Source organism: Copidosoma floridanum, unplaced genomic scaffold, assembly GCF_036245765.1.
Source record: "Copidosoma floridanum isolate Cflo_tuat_1 unplaced genomic scaffold, Cflo_Japanese_pri ptg000027l, whole genome shotgun sequence".
Classification (NCBI taxonomy): Eukaryota; Metazoa; Arthropoda; class Insecta; order Hymenoptera; family Encyrtidae; genus Copidosoma; species Copidosoma floridanum.
Genome location: NW_028321904.1, coordinates 15,179,645 through 15,192,712, shown reverse-complemented (window position 1 = coordinate 15,192,712; position 13,068 = coordinate 15,179,645). Strand labels below are relative to the sequence as shown.

The 13,068-nt window shown below is 31.1% G+C and overlaps 1 protein-coding gene across 1 annotated transcript in view; it reads left to right on the top strand.

Annotated features, from left to right (window-relative positions):
• Miro (mitochondrial Rho GTPase) overlaps positions 1-13,068 on the top strand; it is a 360,966-nt gene that overhangs the window by 55,234 nt on the left and 292,664 nt on the right. Inside the window, exons 3-8 of the mRNA XM_089595677.1 lie at positions 3,026-3,127; positions 3,190-3,231; positions 3,307-3,593; positions 9,367-9,559; positions 9,630-9,896; positions 9,966-10,178. Of these exons, the coding sequence (XP_089451803.1) occupies positions 3,026-3,127; positions 3,190-3,231; positions 3,307-3,593; positions 9,367-9,559; positions 9,630-9,896; positions 9,966-10,178 (1,104 nt within the window). The remainder of the gene's footprint in view (positions 1-3,025; positions 3,128-3,189; positions 3,232-3,306; positions 3,594-9,366; positions 9,560-9,629; positions 9,897-9,965; positions 10,179-13,068) is intronic.

The window sequence follows — 13,068 nt, the reverse complement described above, 5'->3', positions numbered from 1 at the left end:
ATATCAGATTATATTTGTAAATATGTGTGTATGTTTTGGAAGTATGAATAAATTATCAGAACTATTACCTCATATTTTAGGCATGCGTTTTTTAGTACGTATTTATGCTTATTATATTCACTTACCAAAAATATATATATATATATATATATATACCTTTAACTATGGTATGCATTTATATGCTACTTGTGTATTTTCTTTCTATATATATGTGAGTATATATCTTTTTGTATATCATAAATATCATCCCGATCAGAAATCCCGTAAAGCTTTTTCTGTCGTATGTACATCATGCACACGTAATCATTATTGTTGCTATAAAAATAGTACAATGAGCAGTCAGTAGTCAGAGATAATTAAGATTTTGGTAGAATGAATTATCGACTACAGTATTTTGTACTTGGTTTTCTGAATTTTCGAATAAATAAACAATTAAAAGTATTATTTCAACAAAATACACAATGATGCCTCTGTGTTGATTTTATCTGTCTTTTTTTTTACAAAATTCACTCACTAGTTTTTATACAGCTCTGACAAATTTGATAAAAACATACTTTGTTTGTACATTTATGTGTTGTATATCTAAATACATTATATCCCAAAAAGTTAAACTAGGCTATTAAAGATATCTAAGGAGAGCCTTCATAATACCCCGTTATTTCGCCTCTGTAGGTCCTCAGTAGGCATGCTTCATGAGATCCTTCTATTCAGTGTAGGTGTACTCAATAAATTTCTGATTGATCGGAATGTTGGCTTAAGTTGCGTTGGCTTGGCTTAAGGCAGTGGTAAGTAAATTAATGGTTTTAGAGTTCTGACATTGTGAAAATTCTTGATAGAAGTGAATTTTACTTAGTACTCTGTCTTCACCCTGCCTCCTTCAACGTACCACCCCGTGCTGGTCCCCTCCATACAACACCACACTTAACAATGCCAAGCCATGCCACCAACAGTAGAGCACACATTTTGAATTTTATACAATTTCATTTTTCTCTCTAAAAAAAAAAAAAAAATTTCCGAGACTTGAACCCGCGATTTCCTACACTTAAACAGAGGCTCTTACCCATTTTTCTATAAGCGGTCCCGATACTAGAAACTCGATTACTTCTTGTTGTGGTATCGTTCGTAACTTGTTTTTAATGTAACTATTCATTTATTACATATTTATTTATTTGGTTTAATTTAACAATAAATTATGCAGTTAATCAACTAATTTTTTGAGTTAAATAATTTTGAAAACTTAAAAATTAGTATATTTGAACAGAGTAGCTAAGCTTTTCTATGTATTACTAAATATTTATTTATTTACCATAAATTTGTTACTTTTACAACTTTTTTTCAAAACTTTCAAACATTTTTTTGATTATATTAATTAACTTTTGTTGCGTTTTATTTTTTCACGATTTTTTTAAATTTGTGATTAAAATGATTTTTTGACTTTAGGACGTCCACCACAGTTAGTAGGGGATAAGCTCAGAGAGGTGAGAGCAGCGCAAATATATGTAGCACCGTTGGCAATTGTTTTTCTTGTAGCTTCATACATGCTTTTAATCGTACTCCACTACTTCTTTCTTATGTTAATAAAAAAAATTAGATGGCTTGTATACATATTTGAAAATTAAATAGGTTTATCTACTAGTAATTTTTCGTACAATAAAAATTAAGAGATTTCTACTGAAGATATAAATGCAGTTTTGAATGATTTTTTTATAAGGTTATATGTTAAGTTGTGATTCTTGAAATTGAACATATAAAACAGGGTACAGTTAAAAATCTGAAATTTTTTAGGGTATTTTTACGCTATTTTGAATACACGTTAAATGTTTGAATATTATCTGTCAAAAAATCTATGTGTAATGAATGTTCTGAAGAGACGTTCACTGGCATGCAGTACTACCCGATTGAAGCGGTATGACGTGATGCCTTTCTTAACCTTTTAGATACAAATGTATTTTAGGTATTTAATGTAGATTAGGAATAAATGTGTGGGCGTATGTGATGGATGTGAGCATGATGTTGGAGATATAATCAACGTAGATGGTACGAAGTTCTTTTGAAATCATCGGAAGATTCGGTGAAAGCGTACAGTCTTGTTCTAGCTAGTCTAAATATAGTTTATATTGTATTGCGCCGTAATATATTGTTATAATCGCTTACTTATTAACTGTTAAAATATTTATTAAATTCCTTATAAAATTTCATAGAAGTGTAATTTCATGCTTGGGTAACGTAGTACCCATTTTCCACTGGTTTTTTTAAATAGATAGTTTGATAGAAATGATCTTTTAGCTACTTTTGCGCATGCACATAAGCTTGCTTAAAAACAACAGCATAGTATTTTTAATTTGAACTTGTTTGTTGCCGTGTTGTTTTATTAGCATTTTTATAGGTTATTTTGTGTGTTTTGAATTATCTTATTTCACTGCACTTTTACTAATTTACCCACACAATGTTGCTTTCAAAAGTTAAATAATTTATTTTGCAAAATAAGGATATTCTCTCACTTAAACACTTAAACGAAATGGTAACGGAAATCCTGTCCTCCACCTTTACTCTTTAGTCAGCTTTAAATCGAGTGGCTGGATACTAAAACCGTAAAACCAATGTATAAATTGGCAAATATAGAAAATGGTTAGTGACTAATCTCAGCTCAGAGGGCGTCAGAAAGGAGGGATCTCAATAAGAGTTCTCTGCAGAAATAATGTACATGTTCTGCTACTGACGATATATTCAGTATATGTATACAAATGTTTTTTCTCACACTTAAATCTTATTCAGTAGAGTTTCCTCTTTCAACCGTCTTTTTAGCTAAGCTTTCTCTCTTTTCTCTTTATCTTTTCATACATATCAAATTATTTGAATTAAATTGTTCAGTTTACATAGTTTGACTTATACCTAGTTCGTCAATGCTTCATAGCCTGTGCCATAATTTCTTTTTTTCAGTTCATTGCATTATTATTTGTCATTTAAAATTATTGTACGCCATTACAATTGGTCATATTGTAACGATTTTGATTATTCTTTTCAGTGTTCTGCTAAAACATTACAGAATATTTCGGAAATGTTCTATTATGCACAGAAAGCAGTTTTGCATCCAACAACTCCATTATACAACTATGATTTGCAAGAGGTAAACTGCTAGTTTAGAAATCATACTATATTAAAATGCATTTTACCAAAATTTTGTTTTAGCTCACTAATGAATGTAAACTGGCTCTTCAAAGAATATTTAAGGTAAGCCATCCAAGATAATGTTAATTCATACAAAATGTCTTAGAATATCTTTTGTAAATTAATACCGTTCTTAAGATTTGTGATATTGATAATGATGGCCTATTGAGTGATATTGAGTTGAATGCATTTCAACAATGGTGCTTCAATACTCCTTTGCAACCTCAAGTACTTGAAGATGTAAAAGCTGTTCTTTCTAAAAATATTGAAGATGGAATTCATAATGGCTTTGTTACGATCAAAGGTTTTATGTTTTTGCAATGTCTTTTCATTCAAAGAGGGAGGAACGAGACGACTTGGGCGGTTTTAAGAAAATTTGGATACGATAACGATCTACAAATGTCCAAAGACTACATTAATCCATTGTAAATATATTAAAATTTTTTTTATGCATTAAAAAAAATCTATTTATACATTAGAATAAAATTAGTTACATGTCAGCGGCCAGAAGTAAAAATTCCGATCAATTTTCCAGACGGGAATGATACTTTTTTGAAAAAAATCTAACGTTATTCATAGCACACCAGAAATAGAAGTAAAGAACAATGAAATTACATGTTAACTCAATATATACATGCCAATCAGACTAGATTTGCCTTTCTATAATTACATGGTTTACAGCCCAGGAGCAAAAGGGTAAAAAACTGGGGTTTGCGGACTTTGCATTGGAAGTGGTAAAAATGGGCTTGAACAAAAAATCTTGTCACATATAGCAAGTCTTTAAGAAAAAATATACGAGTTGAGCTCTGCCGATAGGATTGCCAAATAACTCAAAAAGATGGCTACTTCTTCCTTGATTTAGGAATAAATCGTAAAAGGACGCTTTCTTCTTCTGATACGTTAGTGCTGTCGAACATATTTATGGGTATGTCTTTATATGTGTGCAGTTTTTGTCCTCGAAAATCTTGTGTAATGAGGAGAAAGTTATGCTGATTTTTCTGCATGAGCATATCTATGATCGGCAATCTTTGGGATGATTACGAAAGATCATACTCAAGTGCTTCTCTGGCAAAGTTATTACTGTTCTCATGATTAGAAGTGAACCGCTCTTTACTGATTTTCAGCTATACTGTACTGGCAGCTTTGTTGTATCAAACTTCCATAGTCTGAACTGATAATAAGGGTAAAGGCAATGTTGCACTATGACAGCCTGTCTAAGAGATAATCCGTCTACATTTCTAACGTTTTTTATCGAGTTTTCAAACTTAAGTCGTTTGTGGCACTATATGCTGCGCAAATAACTTCAAACCCGAACTAATCACTAATGATGAAGACATTTCAGCCATCAAGTTACTGTAGCACTTTCATTGTGTTTGGATATTGCAGTTTTTAAACAACGTTTTAAGGAACTTAGCTTATCCTACTTTGAAAAAGATTACCAAACTACTATCACAATCAAAAGAATAGTTCACAAAAGCCAAAAATTTTTTTTAAATAAGATGTTACAGACTATGGCTTAAATGTAGTACATTTTTTATTCTTCTTACTTTGTGAAAATAAAATGTTTTATGTTGTCCTAAATTCACTAACAGTACGAACTAATCCGTATCTTTGCCCACTTCAACGACATTGAAATAAAGGGCACTGTATTTCACTATCATATGTATTGTTATGTTAAATTTTAGTTGTATGAAGGGTCTTGTGCTATGAGTATATCAATTTTTTTAGTCTTCTCATCGCTCAACAATTTAGATTGCTTTCTAGATGGTAGACTCAGCTTAACCTCCATTTTTAGCAAAAAAATTTTTTTTAATCGACACATTTGCTCAGCTGTTTTAGCTTGCCTATCTGCCGCGTGTTAAGAGTAATTATAGGTAGGAGTGATGTGTAATTTTGTGTAAAATATTTCAACGTGTGATGTACGCGCTGCAAATTTCTTCATACGTCTCATTGAGGCTCCACATTACCTTATGAAAAAATAACCACCTTTGGTAACGTATATGGTGTAACTTTGAAAATTATGTTCATCACTATTGTTTAGAAAAATAAAGTAGTTATAATTTTGAATTCCTTTGCTCTGCGTACATATTTCTGTCAAAGAAAATAAGAGAAACGGTGACGAGTTGGGAAACGGAGGCAATATTAATTATATCGGTACCTTACGGAAAAGTATTGTATTCTTCGGTGCCTTGGAGAGAAGGACGGTGTGCCTCCAACCATGTAAAAAATTTATAATGGGCTGCAATAATTAACAGCCAAAACATAATTCACAACTTCTCGTCGGGCAGTGCCTTTCATAGTTTCTTGTCGAAGGTACTCTTGTCTAGTGTGTCTTGAGATCGGTAACACATAGCAAAAAGCCAGTATACATTACTGGGAGAAACTTTTGTTGTATACGAGATCCTTCTTAAATTTTCGAAGTCATACATTACTATTTCTGCCTTCTCTTGCTTCTGAATTGCTTGAGCAGTATTATGTCGATTGCCCAACATCCGAACTGATAGAAGATAGTTGAAAAACTAAAAACTCTTTACATGACGCATAAAAGTCCAGGACAAAATTATGGCCTACTACGTTGTTGTTCAAAAATTTGTTCTTTGGTTCAACAATTTTTACGCTTAAAAGCATTAGTAGTATTTTGGGTACATCTTAGCGTTATTCACAAATCGATAGGGCACAGGGTAGTAGCTAGTGCCATATACCGGCGTTGAGATATCTTCATTTATTATACCAATTATTTTGAAAAATTGACTTAAAATTCTTTGAAATGTATTTTTCTATGTACCATCTAAATGGTATCATCAATGGGGTAGTTTTGAATACCAAAAATTAATTTTTAATTCCTTTTTTTGAGTACGGATACTTTATATGAAATTCCAGCTGAGATCTCAGGTGAGTTTTTGGCGTATAGTAGTCACCTGAGATCTTAGGTGGGATCTCACCTGGTTGACGTAGACAGGGATTCACTCAATACGTTGTTAAGAGAAAACTGATATTTTCCTCTGTTGTTATGCATGTATTAAATAACAAGTTTATCAGTAGGACCAGATGTTAAAGTTATATTCTTCTTAGGTATGTAGGCACGAGAGAATGTTTTATAACAACGGCTGTGATATCTGAAAGCGTATGCAGTTGCATTAACAGTTTCTAAAACGCTTTGTAGGTGTGTATAGTCTGTTCTTAAGGAAACTTGTAATTTTAGCAATGCAATCTTTTTTTTTTCTTAGTACGATAGCACTACTTCTTGTATGAAACAGCTTCTTCTTTTCTGCTTCGATATGCGTACAAAACTGTCTGAAGCGTTTTGATTACAGAACAAACAGGTTTGAATCATATCAAAGATTCATGGATTGATGGCCTTAGTTGGTCAATTTTGCTGGCAGCAGCGGAATTATCTGGACTTATATGCAAATAAAAGTAGGATATGATCACTTAAGTAACAAGCTTATTTTGGTGACCTTAAAAAACATGGTTTGAATTGTGATATGCTGTCGTGAGAGTTTTCTGACGCTTCTTTGTTAGGATCATTTTATCAGTCGAAATAACATATTAAGGGCCTACAGTAGACTCAACTGGTAAGTTTTTTATCGTTATGTACGTGTCACTTTGAATGTCAGTAAATTGACAGTATCATTGAAACTGCGAAAAGTATTTTGTTAGCGATAGTAACGCGGTACGTATTAAAGAGTTATTATATGTAAATCTTGTCAAAAAAGTTTCGGTACTAGTGCGTGTTGCATATTCACGTGAATGCACACGTAATGGTGTAACTTTTGTACTCTCCGTCAAACAGTATTAACTATCGGAATAAAATGTATTCATAGATATAATAGTTGTAATAAAGCGTAGAATATAGGTAACAAAATGAAAACAACATAGCTGTAAGTACATCTTCTTATTTTATCAAATAATTTAAGACAGCGGTAATGATAAAAAAGTAGCTATCACAGTTTTTCTATTCATACTGACATGACAAAATATCTAATTATCATTATTAGAGTCTATTATAATATACTTGCACCGATAACAATTTATATGTTTAAAATTCCTTATGTGCAAACACGTAAACATGTTTAATACATTGAAATTTTACGTGTCATGAGAAGCAACGGTTTGGAAATAAAATATGATATAGCTATGCCAAGGGTCTTGAGTCTTAGGTCCCTCAACGATTTAACAGTTTTATTTCAACAGTGACAGCAGCCAGCGCGTTGCTGAACAGCGTTGGTGGACATAAATCAATAATTACGTTTTACTAATAAAAGTTACGTCGGACAAGCATATCTCCATGAACTTGAGCCTGGCCAACCGTTTTTTGGTCCACTAAACCAAGGAAATTTGATGAACATTACCAATACCTATAAAATATTAACACATCTCGCAATGAAACTAATTTTATGAATCATTTTTTAATACTGCTTTTTGATTTTTGCATTTTTCAAGTTGAGTGCTTGTTTTTCAATGCAAAAAACAAATTTTTTTTAAATTTTTTATTACCCTATAACTCTAAATAAAATAATATGCTTAAGACAACTTTTCCATCTATCTTTTTTCGATAAAACTTTTAGTTTTTGATCGAAATAATTTTAAAAATTCTTATTTTTATGTTATTTGGCACTATAGGAGAGCTCAAATCGTACGTTCTTTATTTTTTAACGGCTTACTATGGGCATCGAGATCTTACGTTGAAAGTGGCTCATGTGTTAGTGCCATATTAAATGGAGAGCCTTGGTGCCCTCTGATGTTAAACAATACATAGAAAGTTAATATTTAATTCGAATAGTAAAAAAAATATTGTTTTTTATGTAAACAGTTTAAATATTTTAAAAAGTAAATGAAAATTTTTTTTCAAACGCTGCAAGGAACTCAAAATTATGTATGCGTCCTTGACGCAGTAAGTATAAATAATTAAAACCTACAGAAATTTATAAAAATTTGTAAAATGTATTATTTCACACCTGTAATAAATAATTAATAATGACTCTATTTAGAAAAAAAAAATTTTCAAGAAAATAATTGTTTTTGAATCAAATCTAATATCATATTTCTTTAGAAAAATTCGAGTTACACCGTTTCTACTAATCTAGAAAGATAACGTCTCAGAAGATAAAGAAGAAAATTTCACTTTTATAATTTAGTTTTCCTAAAATTTCGAGGATAGACGTCTAATTTTTATTTTATAGGGCAGTCCATTCTTTTTGCAAAAGATCATTGAATAAAACTTTGCATTTTTAACTATAATTGTTTTTAAATAAATAATAAGGTCTTACAGAAGATTGACATAAAAGCCAATGTGTACGTGAGAATTTTCCAATAAACTTTTTTTTATGAAATGAAATGGTTGAGCTACCTGTTTTAAAAAAGAAACATAAACATTACTACTTCAACGACAAGTTTTAATTATTTGCAGGTTGATATAATTTTTTTTTATCGGTTTGTATAAGACACTTTAAGGAGGATAGAGTGAAATATAATAAGAAATAAAAAAAGAAATGTTGATCAAAAATGCAAAAGTTTCCTTTTTTTTTCATTAAATTCTTTTTTTTTCAATTTAAAAATATACAGGTTGCTAGAAAAATAACATGAAAAAATTTTGGAAAAAAATTAAAGTTACATAGTGTCTTAAGGAAGTAGTCACTAACATGCATTTTATTTTCTTATAATTTTTTAGTAAAAAGTAAGGTTGTAAAAGAAGGAAACAGGTTTATAGATTTTTTTACAAAGATTAATATGATGTTTAGTATTATGTGAATTAACAGCGAAACACATGAGTAAACAATTGTCGAAGAATGAGAAATCGAGCATTCTAACTTTGAACAGAGCAATTAATATTAAAAAAGTTGGCAAGTCTACAATATTTTTAGCTGTATGTACTTAATTCTGCTTTTTTCACAGTTCTAAGTGATAATTTTATTGCTTGTGTACATATTTTACGTACAATTTTTAAAATGTAATTTCCCCTGTACGGTACCACGTGCTCTATTCTCCTTAACCCAGTTTTATTTCTTCCAATCCAAAATTTGATCTAAACCTTCTGGCCCCGGGCTAGTAGTTAATAAATCAATTTAAAGCTCTAAATAATTGACCATAGTTGATTTCAATAACTTGGATTATGCAAGTCCAACTGCCTAACGTGTTAATAGTTTCAACTGTTTTTTTAATTATTTTTTTCTACTTACCTCATGTCTTTTATTTTAGTATAAAAGTTCCTGCTGGTTGTACTACAGAATTATCTCATAAAGGTCAAGAATTTTTAACACAGTTATTTAATTTTCACGATCGGGATAAAGATGGTACTTTATCACCATCAGAAATGAAATCATTCTTTTCAAAATGTCCTTTATCTCCGTGGGGAAATGAGTATAAATATACAGTCAGTACTAATGAAATGGTAAGCTATTTTGACACTTTAAAAATACTAAACTACGCAGTTAGGTAAAATTTTTTAATTTTTCTGTTAGGGCTGGATTACGTATCAAGGATATATGTGTCAATGGACTCTCTTGACTTACATGAATGTAAAAAAAACTTTAGAATGTATGGCTTACTTAGGATACAATGTTTATTATAATGAAAGTCCAGTTACTGCAGTTATTACAACAAGAGATAAAAATATCGACTTAGTAAAAAAACAATCCAGTCGCAATGTGTACTGCTGCCACGTGATAGGTCCAAGAAGTTGTGGCAAAACAACATTTTGTAAAACATTTATTGATCCTAAACTTGAGGTATTGTAGTTTTAAACCGAAGCCAAAGAATCAAGAAAAAACTTTGAATAATCTGATTTTATTTTTAAGAAATTCAATGAAAATGCCATAACAAGTGATTTCCACATTTCTGTAAATGCCGTCTACGTCTATGGACAAGAAAAAATCATTATCTTGAGGGACATTAACATAATCAATGTTCAAGATGCCTTAACACCCGCTCAAGTTCAATGTGATGTGGCTGCTCTTGTTTACGACATAAGTAATCCAAAATCATTCGAATACATTGCTAGAATTTATATTGTAAGTACTATAAAAGTTGCTCCTTAGAATCTTTTTTCTATAAGCTTGATTATAAACCACGTTTTTGCTGTTCCTATTTAGTCCCTTACGTTAATCCCAGCTATCTCATCTATCCAAACGATAAACTAAAAAAAAAGTTTTCGTCACATGAGCATTATCATCGACGGGGCTATACCTGGGCCTTAAGAAATTTTTGATAGCCCCGGTTGGATGGTGCTTGTTTGACGAGCACTGTTTTTTCTATCAAGGGCGCAGCGATTGTTAAGGATTATGAAAAATTCCGAAGGTAGGAAATTAGTAGTTTCAGTACCATTGGCGTAAATTACTACTAACGCTCCCGAAAGCTACAGTTGGTTTACGTTTGTACCCGAATTGTGAAAATGTTCTTCTTGCTGAGGCAAAAAGTTTTATTTCACACCTGTGAGCACACTCCAAGGTAACTGCTTTGATAGTTCTATTATCTATAAATTAATAATCTCTGGCAAAATATTATTACAAGACCACCTTGTGTGGATAAATTTTTACCCTTATAACACTAATGACAACTTTCTTCTGTACACTCTTAAGTCTCAATAGTGAAAATTGAGGGTAAGAAGAGGAATATCTTGAAACTACTATCCTGAAAATAGGAAAATCTCGTAATTACCATTTAAGAAGAGTAATTCTGAGAATTTCTTCTTTTGAAAAGAGTAAAAAGCCGAAATCCCTATTTTCAAACGAGGAAACTTGGATTTCCTATTTTGAAAAGAGTGAAAACGTAGAATTACTCTTATAAAAAGAGGAAAAAGCTGAAATGCCTCTTTTCAAAAGTGGGAGCCTAAATTTCCTCTTCTTAAAAGAGTAAAAATGCGAACCTTCTATTTTCAAAAGAGAAATAGCCAAAATCCTTACGTTTAAACAGGTGACATGGAAATATGCATACAGCAATGAAATATCTTATTTTTTGTTTAATAGAAGTGAATCATACATGTATCAAAGTTTTTGCAGAGTAACAAACTAAATAAACCATTTATTGTATATACGATAAAAGTCTTATATGTATGCAGATCGGAACTTAGCTGAAGCGCCAATCAGTAATGTAAATTTACATAAAGTGGCTAATTCCATAAACTGCGAGGGTAGGTTCTCTGACGTCAGTTAATTTTTTTAGGTAAACCAAGTTGCAATGTAAAAATGTTTTTCGCAAATAGTAAACACAATTATCATTGTTTAAATTGTTAGAATTAAAATTTTATGTATGAAAACACGGTGGAGAATCGCACAGTAAGTAAAGATTTTAGGATTATAACACAAAACTTTTTGTATTAAATTTAATTCATTCTACGAAGATTCTAAATTAACACATAATTATTACTAAGCTATCGCAGCTTCCTGCATTGCTTATAGTATTTACTACCAATAAGTCAAATTACCAACAAAAGATACTACAAGTACTGTGAACTGTTAGCATGTCAATTACTCTAGCCGTCCAAATTACAGATCGAAACCTTGTGTCTGAGTCCTTGGACACTTGCAATTTATATTATAAAAAGAAGTGTGATTATCATTTCTTTTAGACCAGAAAATGTCTATCAAGAAAAATTATTTCTAAATTTTGATCCATTACCTTACATCTCTCTTGCCTGTACATATTAAATTTCGGCTTATTCATATTCCAAGAAGAGTAATTTTACGTTTTTACGATTTTCAATGAAGGAAATCCAAGTTTCCACTTTTGAAAATAGGAATTTTGGCTTTTAACTCTTTTTAAAAGAGTAAATTCTGAAAACTACTATTCTCAAATACTAATTTCGCGATTTTCCTATGTTGAGAATAGAAGTGTTGAGATATTTCTATTCCTACCTTTAATTTTTACTATTTAGACTCAAGAGTGTATAAGTCCTAATTTTTTTAGATATTGTATGAAAATGAGTTCTAAGATTCACTTTGGCCTAGTTGCGTACCTGTAGATCGTAAATTTTTCTTTAGAGTTAGCGCACTTCATTCTCAACGTGAATAACTGATTTGTTTTAATGCAATAAATACTGACACCAATGGCTGTTACTGTTAAAAACTGTAATTTATTCCCCTGACGACGTTTCTCTCCTCTTTGGGAAGGAGCCTTTTCAAGTATTGATTATCATACATTTTATTGTTAATCATCTGACGTAGTGCCCTTGTTGGGTATAGACGTGTTTGATTTTTCAAACGGAAAGACGTATTTGACTTAAAAAGGCTCCTTCCCAAAGAGGAGAGAAACGTCGTCCGGTGAATAAATTACAGTTTTTAACAGCAACAGCCATTGGTGTCAGTATTTATTGCATTTCGTCCTACCCGCTGTTATTGGAGTCATTAACATCATTGATTTATTTTAAGTTTTTTATGGATTTACACGGCTGGAATTTCACATACTAACGTTTAGCTGTAAAATTTACTTGTAAAATGTTCCAAATAATATTAACATAACAACTGTTTCTCTATCGACTAACCATAGTCGGCTATGGTGGGTTTTGACTGTTTTTTTTTTTTTTTTTTGTAGTACAAATTCTGTTTGACCGTTCTTCAAGTTTCTGTATTTTAACTTTCTACATATATCGAAAAGAAAAGTGAATAAGGAGAAAATGAACAAGCAGCAATGCTTGAGATGTATGGACATGATTTTATGATTCATACAACATCCACAAATAAATATGTGATGAACGTACAAATACCACTAAATTTGAGTTTAATTTAAAATGCAACTGCTTTTACTACGAAACACTTACAACTTTGGATACGTTGAAAAGCAGTTATACATTAGTAAATTTAAATTGTTTATTATTCATTGTCAAAATCATAAAAAAATTTATCTGTAATTATAGCGTTTAGAATGCTAATATCATAAGAGGGACGAGAACAGCCATTAGGTGCA